Source organism: Panthera tigris, chromosome X (genome assembly GCF_018350195.1).
Source record: "Panthera tigris isolate Pti1 chromosome X, P.tigris_Pti1_mat1.1, whole genome shotgun sequence".
NCBI classification, from domain to species: Eukaryota; Metazoa; Chordata; class Mammalia; order Carnivora; family Felidae; genus Panthera; species Panthera tigris.
In genome coordinates, this window is record NC_056677.1 from 107,334,049 (window position 1) to 107,351,982 (window position 17,934).

Sequence of the window (17,934 nt, forward strand, 5' to 3'; positions counted from 1 at the left end):
CTCACTTCCTCCCAGCTCACACAATCATTTCTCCATGCAGATCTAGATACCAAAGGGAAAATCAAGGTACTTTTTACTTAAAGTTATTTTATCTAGCTCTTGGGACCTTCCTTTGAATTTGTTCATATTTTAGAAAATGTCTGAGAAACTAATTGATCTAATCACTTAACTTTCCTATTCCAGCCAGGGCTAAGGATACGATGTAGTTAATCCCATGTGGACAGTTTCTTGATTGCTGCATAGAACTTAATGTTGGAAAGCATCCTTTCAAATAGCCATTTTCCAAGCTTAGTTCAATTTCTGTGAGGAAAGTAGTAAAGAACCCACATTTCACAAATGTTTGTTTCCATATCAGTAGGCAAGGAACTGGATTTATCATTGCTAATGATGACAAAAATACTATTTATTTAGCATCTAAAATATGTCACATTGTGGAAAGAGTTTCATATGTGTGACTTCATATGAACCTCAAATAACCCTATGATATAATCCTGAGATTTACAGAAGTTCAGTGCTTTGCCTAAGGCCATTCAGATAGTAAGTGACAGAGTCAAGATTTAAACCCAGGCTGGGACCACCTCACAGTCCATGATCTTAACCACTATGTTAGACTGTACTTCTTTTGGGGATAAGATGAGAGAACTTTGATCTTGTTTACAAGGCTGTTTTCCAATAAAAAGTAATAAAAATGAGTGAAATTAATTTGTCAGGATGTAGAGACCTAATTTTCTCTGAGGCCTCTGAAGTGATGAAATGGAAAAAAAAAAAAGAGTTCACCATCTTTAAATTGTATTTAAGTAGCAGAACTGTCCTTATGTGGAATGGTTTCGAAATCAAGGTAAGAGGGAAAAACAACAACAAAAATGTTTCCAAAGTTTTACTTTTCAGAGGCTTGCAAAAGACTGCTGGAAGAACTAAAAGACACAGTACAATGTACATTGTCAAAATTCTTTGAAGTTTAGCTGAGGAGATTCATTTTTTTGTGGAAAGATCTCTGATATATTTTACATGTCCTAATTAAATTCCATAGTGACAATAAAAGGAAGGTAAGCATTACTTCACACATTTTGCTAATAGAAAAGGTGAAATATTAATGTGATATTGCTTGTCACTCAGGAAGACAGTTGTAGCAGAAGTAATAGGAACATGGGACTCTTAGTGCCAGAAGAGACTCCTTGTTCACAATTTGTGATTTCCAACCAGCAATAAGCTTTGCCCTAGATAATTCCAAGGCATACAATTAAAAAAATTATTGCTCCATTTAAATTGTAAGGAAAATGGTCGGTAGTCTGGCAAGATGGAAGAGGATAGTACCTTTACTCAGAAATACTACTCCTTTATTATGATGAGAACAGATGTTGATATCTCTTTAATTGTAGGCTCACTGTAGTGATGGCTACATAAAACATCTAGATGTTGAGCATCTATTACACAATGTTGTATTTGAATGCAATTACAGTTGGATGCACCTATTTACTTTACTTTTTATACTTGTAATAATGTGCAGGTAAACTCATTCACATAAATGACTGAAAACAAACCAAAGCAAAATAAAAGCAAATTGGTGTTATGTGCCCAAAGCATTGATACTGACAAAACAAGGGTAGGATTCCTGCCATTTCTCCTAAAAGGCTGTATTGTCCAGCACTGGATCAAGTAAATACTTATTCACCAGCACTTTTTCATATCTAAGTAAGTGAGGTTCTTCATAAAGACCCTGAGGCCCTTTCCAGATCCCCAAGTACCTTCTGAAGCTTAGATTATGTTCAGTGTAGTTTTATTGTTAAGTGTTTTCACTGAATCTTCATTCTTCGAAAAGTGGTGACCCACGGCTACATCTGTATTGGCCAGAATATTTCATTAACCACCACCCATGATCCCTTCCTCAGCTATGACAGAGAACAGGCTGTCAAGAAGAAGAAGAAACTTGCTATCCTATTTGCTTGTGAGGGACCCTCATTCAGGTGAGGAGCTGGCGCCGGCTTTCCGAAAAGCTCAGAAAACCAAGGGCCTTTACCTGTTGCATTCCTTGCAGGGCTTGCTGCAGGAGTTTCAGCTGCTGCTCCTTGTTTGGGTCGTCTTCTCTGTGGGCTTTGCCCTGCTCTTGCTTCAGCAGTTCTACCTCATTCCGATAGGCATCGAGCTGCCAACGGAGGCTGTCATTTTCTTCCTTCAAAGCTTCTGCCTGTGACACTAAGGCTGAACAATCAATATAAAGTCAAACATCCGTATATCCACATTCCTTTGGGGTTCATCTCGGTACCATAAAAACTTAGTATTTTTTAGTTGATGTGTATAAAAAGACTCTTGAGCAACTTAGGTTTGAGTTGCCCATGGCAGCAAGAGATGGACACAAAAGCCCACAGCACCATTTTTGTAAATGAACACAGCAGTCCAACATACTGAAGTCATTGTCATGTTTCCTACTCGTCACCCCAAATACAATCATGATGTTTCCAGCTACCATTGGTTACTTTTATTTGGGAGGCAGCAAATGATAAGAGCTTTGTCATAACAGAGTATAGGACTAATTGTCTTGAACTGACATCTGTCCACACAGTAATTTTTGTGGCAGTTGTTTTTAAAAATGTAGCCTTCCTTGCCTGTTCTCCCGAGGAAAGGTAGATATACAAATTAAGACACAAGACTTCTGGTCTCTGGTCTGGTGTGTAAGGAGTTTACAAGTCACCATTCCATCCTAATGACAAGTAAAAGCTGAATAAGCTGAAAGATCAACAACTCTCCTTAGATCCATCAGAGAAGTGAAGTCACAGGGCTGCAACTGGACAGACAGGTGAATACAAAGAATCACAACTTACCAAGCTGAAAACCTATGAGCAGAAAGTTCCACAGGAACCAGGGGCAAGCAAGAAAACATAAACTGTAATTGGCTAATTGCTGGAGGCTCAGTGTGGACAAGTCTGTGATTTGAAAAGTCCAGAGGCACCTAGTCATAGTGAGGTCTCTATACTTTAGTGAGTTTTACCTCTAGGAGCACAACCAAGTTCTTGCAATGACTATTGGAGAAAAATCCCCTTGTGCTTCCATTGGGGGTGGGGAAGGAGAAACCATTTTGAAATATACCAGAGCATTCTGTTCTTCTTAACAAGGCCTGCCTTCAGAAGAAACTATTTTACCATAGCCTAACCTGCTAGCCTAACGTGCTATTACCAGAGCCTAACTGACCTGGAGAAGGGAAATACCCAAATATACACCCTTTTAGCCATCCTGCCACAACTAAGGTTGGTGAGGGGGGAACTGATAAACATTTGTGAAGTTCACAGTCCAGAGGCATATGATCACTAAAAGACTGAGATCCAATCACAGGACTATAGAATGCTTCCATTACCTTACTGCCACACTGCTAAAGTCCTATTTACTAGAGTTTTTTTTTTTTCACCCAGTACATCCTGTCAGATTTCAACAAAAAATTACAAGGCATACTAAAAGGTACAAAAACACACTTTGAAGAGACTGAACATGGATCAGAACAAGAGTCAGATATAGCATGCATGTTGGAATTATCACATCAGGAATATAAAACAACTATGATTAGTATGCTAAGGGCTTTAATGGGAAAAGTAGATAACATGCAAGAACAGATGGATAATGTCAATGGAGAGATGGAAATTCTAAGAAAGAATCAAATAGAAATGCTAGAGATAAAAAAATACTGTAACGGAAATGAAAAAAAGTAATATTAATTATTACAAGACGGGACATGCCTGGCCAAAGAATCTCTGAGCTTGAGGATATGACAATAGAAACTGCCCAAACTTAGAAGCAAAGAGAAAAAATCCTGGAAAAAAAAAACCCATGAACTATGGGACAATCACAAAAGATACACATAATGAGAATATTAGAAATGAAGGAAAGAAAGGAATAGAAGCAATATGTGAAGCATTAATGGCTGAAAAATTCCTCAAATTATTACCAGGAAGTTCAGAGAACATCATACAGGGTAAATGCCAAGAAATTAGACCTGAAAAGACACCTCACCAAAGACATATTAGTGGCAAGTAAGCATCATCATATGTCATATGTCATACATCATTAGGGAATTACAAATTAAAATAACAATGAGATACCACTACACACCTATTAGAATTGTGAAAACCCAAAACAATGACAACACCAAGTGCTGGCCAGGATGTGGAGCAAACAAAAACTCTCTTTCAAGGAGGTCACTTGTTGGGATGAGCACTGGGTGCTGTATATAAGTGATGAATATCGGGTTCTACTCCTGAAACCAATACTACACTGTATGTTAACTAATTTGAATTTAAGTAAATAATGTATTCTAAAAAAAGAAATAAAACAAACAAAAAAAACCCTTCTCTTTCACTGCTGGTTGCTTTCATTGCTGGTGTTTCATTCAGGCACGTTGGAAGATACTTTGGCAATTTCTTATAAAACTAAACATATTCTTAGCATACAATCTAGCAACTGTGGTCCTTTGTATTTACTCAAGTGAACTAAAAACCTATGTCCTCCCAAAAATATGCACAAGGATTTTATAGCAGATTTATTCTGGAAGTTTTCTAATTGCTCAGACTTGGAAACAACTGCAATGTTCTTTAGTAGATTAATGCATAAACAAACTGTGGTACATCCAGAAATGGAATATTAGTGCTAAAAAGAAATGAGTGATCAAGCGATGAAAAGACCTGGAGGAAATGTAAATGCTTATTACTAAGTGAAAGAAGCTTATTTAAAAGGCTATATAACTTATGACATTCTGGCAAAGGCAAAATGATGGAATCAGTAAAAAGATTAAAAAAAAACCCAACCCTAACCTGGTTGCCAGGGGTTGAGGGGGTAGGAAAAGATGAATAGGCTGAAAATAGAGGATTTTTAAAGCAGTGAAACTATTCTTTATGATACTATAATTGTGGATACATACATTTTAAACATTTTCCAAACCATAGAATGTATAACACCAAGAGTGAACCCTAATGCCAACTAGGAACTTTGAATGATAACCATGTATTCAGTGATTGTAACCAATGTACTCCTGTGGTGCGGGATGTCAATAGTGGGAGCAGCTGTATGTGTGTGGAGGTGGAGACAGGGTGTTTGGAAACTCTTTACTTCTTGTTCAATATTGTTGTAAATCTAAGACTGCTCTAAATATTAAAAATTAATGTATTAATTAAAAAAAACCTAAAACACACGAGGAAACCTTGGTTAGCTTTATTTATGAGTATGGCACATTTTTCAAGGTCAAAAATCACAAAAGCTATTTCAAAATATTTAATCAAAGGATTTTCATTCATTCGCCAACACTGAGTACCTTCTCTGTATCAGGTTATGATAATGGTAAAAAATGAGATTCCACTAATCTCTATGGTTTACAGTCCAAATTAATAGAAACATTTGTAGTTTATTCCAGTTTTGATTCCTAACACAGGATAAACCCCAGAAAAGAGACATCAAAATGGATCAAATTAGAAACCTGTACATTAAATATATAAGAATGTTAAAAGGAAACTTGTCAAAGGTGTGATTTTTTTCAGCTACTTATGGGGAGGGATTTTGGGTCGAAGAAAGTAAAAGAAAGTCATAGATATCAAATCTTCAAGATTAGCTATAAGTGGTGGAAGAAGAGTTTTCTAAAGGGATTTCAAAGACCAGATTCATGCTGTACATTATAAATGGAAACAAGCTGTGCTTTACAAAGATGAAATATAGAGAAGAAACCCACATTCTGAGTGTGAAAACACCCCCTATTCCTAAAAGGAGGCTGCTTTTGGTTGGGGGGGGGGCGGTTTGCAGGGTTTAATTCCATGCTTTCAACCTTAGGGTTTTCCTAAAACAATCAGGTTCCAATGTAGGCTGGTGTGATCATATTGTCTGCCCAAATTAGAGTGGCAACACTTCCTATTATATGTCAGCGCACACATTTGTTTTTTGTGGATGGCCATGTAATTATCCTGATATGGCAGTTTTAAACCCTGCATTTTAGTTCTAAAAAGAAATCACAAAAATTTGTGGCATGAAACCTTCGTTGTATATTTGGTTTTATTACTGATTTTAATTTTTACCATAATCATACAGCTTTTGTGTCTTTGAAGAGAAAGCCGTTACACAGAGGGTTGGAGTCCCAGCACTCTAAATACTATCTATCCTTGTCATCTCTTCCAGCAGCTGGGATACTTGTCATTGGGCAGGAAGCACCCCTCACAATCACAACACCAAAAGAAGATGCTAAAAGTGAAGATGACTGTATATAGGAAACTCTATGGCAAAAGGGCCATTAGCTATGTGCCAAACGGCAAGAAATATTTGATTTGCTTGCTGGGTCAGTACCAAGGATAGCATCTTGAGCTGGAGTTCTGAAAAACACAGAGGTTACTCTGTAAATCAAGTGACTGCTACAGATAGACATTTATTTCTGCTTTGGTTTGCATGTTTGTCCTCTGGCAAGCCATGCGGCTCAATACTAGTGATATTTCATCTTCCCCCTTTTGTTTCTTCTTGTACTGCAGGCCAGTGATTATGCTATGTCTTACAAGTCATGTGGAGAAACATGGAACAGAAAAGGGCAGCGATCCAGGAGCATGGTTAGAGGCATAGTCTCCAGTTTAAAAGTGAAACTTTTCCCTCTGAGCAAATGAGGAGGAAAGACTGCTTCTCTCCCTGGGGAAAGGGCATGCTGATAAGCAGAGATAGATACCTGCAGCCAAGTGGGAACAGATAATCATCTCCTCAGATTGGACGTGTCACTAAGCAAAAGAGAATGTGATCTCCTTTAATGCCACCAGGGCACCTTACTTAAGAAATGTATTTCCCACTCTCTGAAATGAGGGTTTTTGTCATTTTAATGAGGACACCAAGTCTTTACTTTCACAGACCTAATATTAATTGGGCACATTTCTGAAGTTGGAGTTCTTTGTACATTGCCAGAGCATTGAAAAGTTCAATATTACCTTTTAATAATATGTTTGAGTAGGTGAATCCATCAGTCTTGATACTAAAGAGCATAGTACAGTGAATTTATTCATATCTTGCCATCATTAGTTCTCAGCTGTTCCTTTTTGACTATTTCCTATATGGGAAAACCATTTCTCTTTATGGGGATTGCTCCTCAGACCTGAAGGCTGCGAGTTCATTATGGCAATATGAAAGTACGAAGGCAGCTGTGAACTCTTTTTAGAGGAACCATTGAGAGCAAAATCCCAGATATGTTTTTCTATAACAAAAGATCTGAAAGGATTTTGTGCCATTAAAAAATTAACGGCTAAGTTTCTTCAGTGGTGCAAAGAAAACAACAATTTTAATGGAAGTAAATTCAGGGGGTTGGCCACCCTCACAAAGCAGCATTACAAGAGATGCTTACAAAATGTTACCAAATTATTGAAGGAAGATGTTTAACATATGTTACCAAATTATAGAAGGTAAACTGTGCAACATTCCTCTCAAGGTTCATATAAAAAGTTTGAGCTGGAGTGATTCACAAAGAAAAAAAGCCAAAAAGGAAATTTTGAGAGAAAGAGAGGGACATATGAGTAGTTGCAGGCCAGTTCAGGCAAAATTTGAAGTGAGTTTCCTGACCTCCCAAAGGTTTGCTTTCCTTACCTCTGCAGGTCATTACTCCAATGAGGCTCCTGCCAGTATGGATGCACCAGGGACTTCATTGTTTCTCCTCTGAACTCTCTAAATTCCCCTCTCAAAGCAAGTATCTTCATCTGTCAGTTGTCCCACTGCCCCTCATCACCCTCAGACTGCTCTCGTTCCTTGCTAGGACCTTTAATCTCTTGAAGTGGCCTACTTCACCCAGTCCATTAACTATTTTCTGGCTAAACAGATTCTACTGCAAACTCCTTGGTACCCTGTATTCCTTCACCCTCCTGAAAACCTTTGGCCAGTCTTACCATGCCAGTTCCTAGTTCATGGCCACTTGACTCAACCTTCTCTGCACCTTACCCTGGGCTGCAGAGGACTCTTATAGGAAGGTGCGTAGCTGAGCAGTCCTGGTCAATACAGACTCATGTTGGTCCTTGCTGCTGGGTCTCTTACCTCTCACTGATTTCTTCCTTTCATCCTGCCCAGGGCATTTATTCCAGGTCTGCTCCTGTCTCTTCATGGTCTCATTTCCAAATCACTTCCCTAATCAAGAGTTGACCAATCTCTTGCTATATGGAGAAGCATGGGATGCATATATACTTTTAGCTTCACCTCTCTTATCTCAGAGGAAGAGGATTCTTCCCTCTCTGAAGAAAACTCCACCTGAATTTGGATCACTCCCCGTTCTTCTCCAGGATTCCACTTCCATAATTATCCACAAGTACTCTTTCATTCTCAAGCATCTTCAACCTCACTCTCTCCATGGCCTCCTTCCCTTCTATTGAACAACAAACAACAATTTAACTTTAACTTTGTTACCAATTCCAGTTACCATTTACAATACCTGCATTTATTTTTGCTCAGCACCCAACTCTTTGACCTGTGGACTCTGTCCACTTTCTCTCCTCAATGTCATATGTTCTGGCCCCTACCTCTATCACTTTACTAAAATAGTTCTGGCTCAACACTGTCCTCAATTCCTTCCTTCTTTAGAATATCTGATGATGCTGATTATTTCTACTTCTATACATTCTTCTTGTGGGCTCTATAATCCAATGTTTTTCTAGTTTTCTTTCAGCCTCTTAGACTGCTCTTTTTCTAACTCCTCTGCAGTCTCCTCTTTCTTTCCTTCTCCCTTACTGTGGGGTGGCCATCAAAGTTCTGTATTTAGCCTTTTACTATTCGCCAGGCTTCAGCCAACACCTCTGTACTACCATCTTCTATTCCTTCCACTTTCTTCAACCCTGATTTGAATATAAATCTCATATCTATTTCATAATTACCTACTATCTGAAACTGATCTCATATTCTATAAATCAGTCCCATGCACTAGTACATTTCTGTCAGTGCTACTATTATGGGTTTAATTTACACCTCCCCCCACCCCCAGCCACAAATAAGTTTATGTTGAAGCCTTCAGAATGTGACCTTATTTGGAAATAGGATCTTTGCAGAGGTAATCAAGTTAAAATGAGGTCCTTCTGGTGGGCTTATGGACTTATATGACCAGTGTACTTATAGAAAGGAGAAATTTGGACACAGAGACATGTAAAGAGGGAGAATGTCATGTAAACATGAAAGCAGAGATTGTGGTGATGCATCTACAAGCCAAGGAACGTCAAAGATTGCCAACAAACCATCATAAGCTATGAGAGGCATTGGGGCTCCTGGGTGGCTCAGTTGGTTGAGAGTCCAACTTCGGCTCAGGTCATGATCTCACGGTTTGTGGGTTGGAGCCCCGCATCGGGCTCTGTGCTGAAAGCTCAGAGCCTGGAGCCTGCTTCGGATTCTGTGTCTCCCTCTCGCTTTGCCCCACCCCTGCTCACACTCTGTCTCTCTCTCTCCTTCAAAAATAAATAAACATTAAAAAAATCTTAAAAAAAGAAGCTAGGAGAGACATGGTACAGATTCTCCTTCCAGCCCTCAAGAGGAACCCACCCGGATGACACCTTAATCTCAGACTTCTGGCCTCCAGAACTGTGAGGCAATAAAACCCAATGTGTGGTACTTTGTTGCAGTAGCCCTAGCAAACTAATACAACCACTGACTCTCTTGTCTCCCAGACTAGAAAACCTCACCTCATCTCAGGTTCTTGCTTTTTCTTCCCCATCTATATCAAATCTTGTGTCAAAGACTTTAGTTATTCTTCTGAAGTGACTCCTAGCATCTTTAATCTCATACTTTCTGTTATATCCTTTTCTTCTACCATTTAATCTCAGTTCTTGTTACCTTCACTCTAGTCCTGGGTTTCACTATTTCATATCTAAATTCCTATAAAACTCTCTGACGGATCTCTCTTTATCCAAAATTATTTCCTATCATATATATATATGATATGATATATATATCAAAATATATAATCATTATAAAATATTATATTATAAAATATATAATGTTGCTTTTCATACTAGCACCATGATTGAGATATGCTTATAGTGCCATATTGTCCATTATGCTAAATGTAACCTTGGCTTCATGGTTCCCATAATCTGGACCCACCTTGTCCACTCAATATTTTATCCCCCTATACCCATCATCCTTATTTCCCTCTTTGAGTTCTGTTCCTTATCCTCTCCTGCCTCCACATCAAGATATTTTCTTACTTTCCCTCCTCTCATCCAAACCTGTTCATCGTTTAAGATCCTGATCAATTTTCACTGACTGCAACTACTCTGGCCACACTAATATCTCTTGTCCTTGTTGCATTCTAATCAGTACTTACAGATTAGCACCAAGTGGTATTTCTTATATTTTATGTAAATTTACATATATTGTACCTCTATTTCCATCAGCTTATAGGATGCAGTGCTTGTTAATTAATTGATAGATCAAACTCTTAAAGAGGGAATAATGAGAAGTGGGGGGAGGGAAAGAAGATTGGATACCCAGAATAGTGAAAACTTCAGCTAGGACAATGCAAGAGAATGAATCTAAGTCAATGTTTTCCAAATGTGCTCCCTGGACCACCAGTATCTAAATTGTTTAGGATGCCTGATAAAATGCAAATTCCTGAACTCCATTATGGACCTAGTTAATCAAACCCTGCAGTGCAAAAATAAGACTTTTTAAAGGTAACCCAATGATTCTTATATATACCAACTCTGAGAACCACTAGTCCAAGTAGAGAAGGCAGACAATAGATATGTTGAAAAGGAACAGCTGTTCTTAGGTTTACTGGCCACGTGTACTTTCCATCATGGCCATCAATAGAATGAAATAGTTTAGTTTCTCACTATCATGATTTGCTTTGATGTGATAACCTCTCTTCAACACATTGCTTTGAGAACAGCAGTCCTTTCTTCCATGGCAAGAATATTTCTAGTACTGCATCATAAATGTGAGCTAGGTAATATAGACTCTCTTGAAGAATAGAAATTTGTGGCACTCCAAGGAAAGGTAACTGAGACTGCTAGGCCAGCTTTGACTCTTACTTTCTTTGGGAAGTAAAATTTAACCACAGTATGCTATAGGCGCCTGGAATTCAAGTTTGGTAGCATGGAGAGAGAAATAGGAACTCTGAGATCTGGTGCTTAAGCCTTTAATTGGAACCAAGTGATAACTAAAACATGTAGCTGATTTAGATAAAAACTGAGGACCCACTTACTGGCTCACACTGAGCAGGATTTCTGCAGCTGACTACTACAGAAGCAAGATAACAAAATCAGATACGATCGAGGGGAAGAAAAATGCACAAAAGTCCTTGAATTAAAATGAATTGAAACCTTCTGGGAGAAAAGCTATTTGGTAAGCTCCATTAAGTCTATTGTAGATAGCTTTATTTGACAAAGCAGCATCCTGGCATGTGGAACAGGAAAGAAAATAGCTATAAGATGATCTGTCAGGGAGTTTTCAGTCTCTAAACGAATAAGATTCTGTGCAGTAGCCAATACAGCTTTTAACTCAAAAGAGATACAGAAGCAAAATGCAATTATATAACACTAGTAAGTGCATTTAATCTGAATCTCCCATAGACACTCCCTCTCCCAATAACTCCTCAAACTCAGCAATTTATCAAGTAAATACTCACACTTATGATCACATTCATTTCAGGGTAACACTGGATTAACACTATAGAATACTGCAGATACTTAGATGGAACCAATTCTATAAGTCAAAGATTAGTCAGCTATAAAACATCTTGGCTAAGAACTTAAATAATTTGAATAGCTCAATTATTATTAAACTCTTTTGTTTTTTTAAGCTATAAGTTTATAGTATGTGTTTATAGTAATTAGGTCACTGTTCTGAAAATGCTATCTAATGATTAAAGGATTTATTCAATATATATGGAGAGTTATATGTTTAGGGATCTAACATGTGGCAGAAGTAGAGGAAATTCAGATGTAACAGCCACAAATGCCTTTTTAAAAGTCTGACTTGGTGGTTTTCTTTCTTTAAGAGTTTCTCTTGATGGAGTGAAGATTCTAGGACCACTCAAGTGGCTATAGAGCTGCTGACTTCAATATGCAAGTACTGGAACCAAGAAGTTCCAATTTGCATTATAATCAATAGGTTCTCTGTTTCTGTGTGCCTCTCTCACACACACAGTAGGGACAGTTTACTACAATATCGCCAATGTCTCTAGCACAGTTCTTGGCATGCAATAGGTATTAAGTGAATGAATGAATTCATTTAGCCATCACAACATTCCTGTTAGATGGTTGTATAATGTACTTCTTACAACTATAAAACCCGAGGCTCAGTGGGACAGAAGTCCTTCCTGTGTCAAGAAAAACAGTTTGGACTAGAACTCAGCTGCCCTAGCTTTAGGTCTGATGCTTTGTCCACTGTACCTTAGTGACTCCTAAGATTGTATGGAATGGCTTACCTGAAAACACTGGTTTGATTTTAATCTCACATCTGGTAATCCCCGCCCCCCCCCCCGATAAGATTTGTTATGAAATTGAAGGGTAGTGTATTCTCATATTGTTCAATATGTTTGTGTTGTGAGTTCTACTGGGGACCCACACTATGGCTGCACACTGAGGTCCTGAGTATACTAAGTAAGAGCAAAAGCTTTTACCAAGACATCTGTCTGTAGACTCTTGTTTGGTTCCCAATAAACCCCTCAGTAACCAGTAACTACAATAAAAGGCAGCAGATAGGTAAACTATCATATAAAATAGATATTTCCTGTTACTTGGTACAGTCTCTTTTAACTTTGTGATTCCTTAACGAAAAATATTTAATTTATATGAAGATAAATTTATCAAAAGTATCTTTTGTGATTTCTACCTTTGGAGACCTTCATCCCCAATTATATAACCAACTCCTACATTTTCCATACTTTCTTTTGTATTTTTTTGTTTCTGTTTTTTTTTTTTTTTTTTTTTTTTTACTTTTGAATCTTAAATTCATCTGTTACTAATTTTGGTGTAAGGTATAAGTGACATAGGGATCTAACTACTTTTGTAAATGGCTACTTATATATTTATGTATAAGCTCTCATGATTCCTACTGTAGAACATATTATTAATAAATCCAAATCAAATATAGAACAATGCTGCCTAAATGTCAGCACTCCCAAGAAAAAAAAAAGTCCACTTTCAATTAGGTATTGTGATGGAATATTGGAGTAAATAAGAAGATCCTGTAGCCACAGGGTTGATATTCAGGCACTATGTACTTATATGGCTTTACCAATTGTTTCTTGCTGGCTCCAGACTGATGGTTTTGTGCCCATACCTTACTGGGTGTTAAAAGTTTTAAAATATCTCTGCAAGTAGATGTTAGTTAAATGAAAGAAAGAAGAATTATTTTTACCTGATTCCTCAGTTTCTTTTGTTTCTGTTGTTTCTTCTATTTCATCATCAGACATCTCCATTTCTTCTTCTCTTCTGATTCCCATTAACTCGTCATTATGTATGTTGCGAATTTCCTAAGGTTAAAAGTTATGCCTTTTAGGTAGGAAAGCTTTGAAAATGCTGAAGGAATGAACACAGTTAAGGAAAAGATAAAGCTGGGTTTTTTGACATATGACAAAACTTTAGAGTACTCTTAAGGCAAGGGCAAAGGGGCATGTTGGGGCTGAAACTGTCTCAACAGACAAAGCAGATTGTACATTCTGTCTTTCATAAGGCATTCTTACTATATCCAGATCTCTGACCATTGATGATTCTTATATCCATTCTATATTAGAAAGTACTGTTGGTAATAAAAGACCTCTCACCTCTTACATGGATTTCTGAACTTTCCTTTTAGGGTTCTGCCATTTTCACCTTCCCATGTCAAATCCCTTGATTTTGCTCCTTTCCATCCTCTTCCCTTTCCACTTACAGACTTACTCAGTGGAACTCTTAATATAACTTTTTTAGGTTTAGAAGTTACAGCAAAAATTAGCTGTCAGGAGTGAACTTCTATCAGATCAACCCTTCCATGGATAATAACTGTACTCTGAACAAAACACAAAATCAGACCAAACCAAACCCCTAAGTACTTGATGGCACTGGAGCAAACAAAAGCAGGCATATCCTAAACAGCTGCTGACACTTGGAAGGATGTGGATCTCTTCAGTTTTTTAAGGGCCATTTAGTCTGACACCAGACCATAGTTAGCACCTCAAAGGGTGACTACATTTTAAATAGAAAACCTGGTCTTTATATCCTAAAGCAAACAAGGAGAGAGCTATAGGAAAGTGAGGATGGGATCCCAGAAAGGAGACAACCAGAGAGAGAGAGAGAGAGAGAGAGAGAACCAAATTCTGTGTATAATATCTGCTCAAATTTCTGCATGACTCTCGAACCATGGAAGCACAGGGCAGATTCCAAACAACACAGATAAGTCTAAAAGAACTGACCTGAGATTTGAGCTGCCATATAAGGGAGAGAATTTCCAGCTTAGATTCAATTAAGTAAATTGATCATTAAAACAAAAGAAACCCAAATCAACCTCCTTCGGAAGAATATAACAGAATGAACATAATAGAACATAACTAGAACCTTAAAAACAAAATATTCACAAAATGCAGGCAAAGGCCCAGATTACCTGACATACAAAGAACTGGGATGAGATGACCCATTTTCAAGATAAAAGACAATCAACAGGGATCAAACTTGAACCAGATAGGGCAGTTAGCAGATAAGGAGTTAAAGCAGCTATTATAACTATCTCAATGATGGAAAGGAAATATGATCATAATGAATGAAAAGACAGGAAATCTTGGCAGAGAAACAGAAACTTTAAAATTCTAAAACGGAAAAATACAGTATCCGAAATAAAAGTAACTGGATGAGCCTAAGTCTAGAATAGAGACAGCAAAACAAAGAGAGTACTTAAAGAGAGAACAATTCAAATTTATCCAATCTGAAGGACAGACAGAAACTAACTGGAATCACAGAGAGAAGAGATTGAATGTTTCAAAATACTTGAAGAAAAAAATATTTGAAGATGTCTCAAATTTGATGAAAGACATTAATCTATATATTCTAAGAGCTCAATGAACCCCAAGAAAGATATGTGTGAAAAAGATCTGTCTAAGAACACCGTAGTCAAATTGCTGGAAAATAAACAGAAACAGAAACTCTTTAACTCTTTAGTTAGCTAAACTCATGGTGATAATCATTTTGCAATCTATATAGGTCAAATCATAATGTTGTGCACCTTAAACTTATACAGTACTGTATATCAATTATATTCTCAGTAAAAGTGGAAGAATAGACAAACTTAAAAGTAGACAGAAAAAAAAACCCTAATACATTATATACAAGGAAAAAATTTGAACACTTTGTTTTCTTTCAGAAACAATATAGGCCAGAAATCAGGGGAACAAGATCTTTAAAGTGCATGAAGAAATAAAAATATCTGTTTATTCAGAATTCTGTATGCAGAGAAAAATTCTTTCAAGAATGGAGATGAATTAAATTTATTTTCAGACAAATGTAAATGCCAAGAATTTGTCATCCAAAGATTTGCACTATAAGAAATGCAGAAGAAATTTCTTCAGGCTGAAGGGAAGTGCTTCCAGATGTAAACACAGATCTTCAGGAAGGTACGAAGAACTTTGGAAACAATGGAGATCATATTGGAAAAGTCACTTACAAAAAGTAAGCATGAAAACTGTACATTTTCAAACAGCTTGAAATCATTTAGAGACCACTAAATGCCTGTCAGAGGCTTCTCAGCATTGTGCTGAAAATTCCTTACCTAGTTTAGCCCCAATTGGGCCATAATACAGGAAATATCCAAAGCTGTCTGGTGAAAATTGCCTCCATTTAGTGGATTATAAATATTTCAAATGGGTTTCTTAATAATTAATGCTATTGTTAATTGCTATCTCAACTAATATCCTCCTTTTTTATTCTTGTACCAGGAAAAATAATTTCTATATCAAGATAGGTTTTCACCAAAGATAAATAAAAGTACCTTTTAAAAATGTAAGCTCTTCAGTATTATCACTGGTAGTTGAGGTAATAGAAAAATAGAAGTAATAGAAAATAGAAATACCAACATAGCATCTCTCAGGTGCTGCAAGGGCCTTGCTTAAAATAGAAGAAAATAATGACTTGCTTGAGAAAAATGAACTTTAAAGGGCTGTGTCAAGAGAGAGATTTGCTACATCTTATTCAAACTCATTACATAGAGAATAAAGGAATTGTTCATTTCTAAGAATTCATTCTGTCTTGGGAGTCTGGGTTTCAGTTATCATCAAAGAACTGTTACTGGAAAGGTGATTATAATGAGGTCTGACACTGGCAAATTCGAATATTGTACAACTTGCTGCATCGGAAAAGTTGTGGTTCTCCTCATTGCCTAACAAAAATGTAGACTGTCAGTGGGTGTAAGTAGAGACCATCTCTCAATTCACAAACATGTTATCTGACTCTGGGAAAGTTATTGTGTTTCTCAGAAGAGTAAATTGTGTTCCTTCTAGGGAAATGTCCCAGGGCAGGGAGATCTAACTGAGAGCTAAGACATGCCCAATAGCTGCTCAGCACCCACAAAACATCTTTCTGCTTCCAGCTGGGCAAGAAAGCATAATCTTTTCTTAGAAGTATAAAAAGTTCAATAACTAAGTGATGCAGCTTATCTAGAGGTCTTTCACATCTTCAACAAATCTCCAGAAATAAAAAGACCTATGGGTGACTTTTACCTCAATGCCTGAAAATACTTCAGGAACAAGAGTTACCAGTTCCTTAGCTGATAATGAAATGAGGGAAAGAAAAACTAAGGGGAAGCTTGCTCTCAGTTGTTCAGTAAGGCATGCAAAGTGACAGAGCTTAGAGCCTTCTAACCACTAGGCAATCCCCCTTAACTACAAAGAAACTAAGCCCTGTATCATTACTCTTCTGTAAATATCCCAATACAAAGTCACATGAATGAGATAAAGGCAAAGAGAACATCAGAGGTTATAGGATACCATAGTAAAGTACACTTCTGGGGAGCATTTGGTAAATGGCAGTACCCCTAAATAAAGCAAGTAGGTTTTTAATTCTTTGAAAGCCTTATCATTAAAGCACTTGATATCAAAGATACCTGTTTTCTTTATTTCTTGTTGGGTCAAAAAAGCTCTAGTTTGGGAAGCAAACCCTAACAAATGCCTTTGGAGTGAAGGACTAAGGAAGGTACTCTACCTAGCTTGGCTCATAGGTGCAGGTAGGAGGAGGGCTCTGAGCCACTGAAGTGGAGGCAGGAAGGGAAGTAGATACCTCCCAGATTTGCCCCCTTTCCCATCCTGACATTTGAATCCAGTGCTGAAACCAAAAGAGTGGTAATGGCATGCAAAGACATTTTCCAGAAGTTTTCATTTGTAAATCTCTACCTGAGATTGACTGGGCCACATCACTGATAGACTATATCAAAAAAGGTAAGACAGCACTCATAAACTTTCTATATACCATTCTCTTGCCCACAGTCGACCTGTGATATTTTTCATTTAAACAGCAAATTGTTAATGGTTTCTAAAAATGCATTACAATGGCTTTGAGTCTGTTTTAAAAGTAACTTAGAAAGTCACACGCTGCTCCACAGTGGAGAAGACACTTTTACATAAAATCAAATTGAAACCAGAGACAGAGGAAAATACATGGAAAGAATCACCTTTGTACCAGATGACATTTTAAATTTATCATAAAGTAAGCAAATCACAGTCATTGCACATTAAGTATCTATATAGTTTCACAAAAAGTTATATGAACTTAAATTCATCTTACTTATGATTTATGATAAGAACATGATTCTCAGTAAAGCAAAGTTCCTTATTAATTGTGTAACAAAATTGTACTTACCTAGACTTTCAACATTAACAGGATACTTGGTGAGGAAGGGGTCAAGTGAAGGAATGGAAAGGAACAGATAGCCTCTACACTTATGTAGAAATTTGAATCTGAGATATCATTCAATTCAATGAAGCAAAGCACAAACACAGGTTGT

At 37.3% G+C, this 17,934-nt stretch overlaps 1 protein-coding gene across 2 annotated transcripts in view; it reads right to left on the bottom strand.

Annotated features, from left to right (window-relative positions):
• Nucleotides 1–17,934, bottom strand: part of ENOX2 (ecto-NOX disulfide-thiol exchanger 2) — a 259,670-nt gene that overhangs the window by 10,277 nt on the left and 231,459 nt on the right. For both annotated transcript variants that reach the window (XM_042974613.1, XM_042974614.1), the window contains 2 exons: nucleotides 13,330–13,444; nucleotides 2,018–2,199 (listed from right to left, as the gene is read on the bottom strand). In XM_042974613.1, the coding sequence (XP_042830547.1) occupies nucleotides 2,018–2,199; nucleotides 13,330–13,444 (297 nt within the window). The remainder of the gene's footprint in view (nucleotides 1–2,017; nucleotides 2,200–13,329; nucleotides 13,445–17,934) is intronic.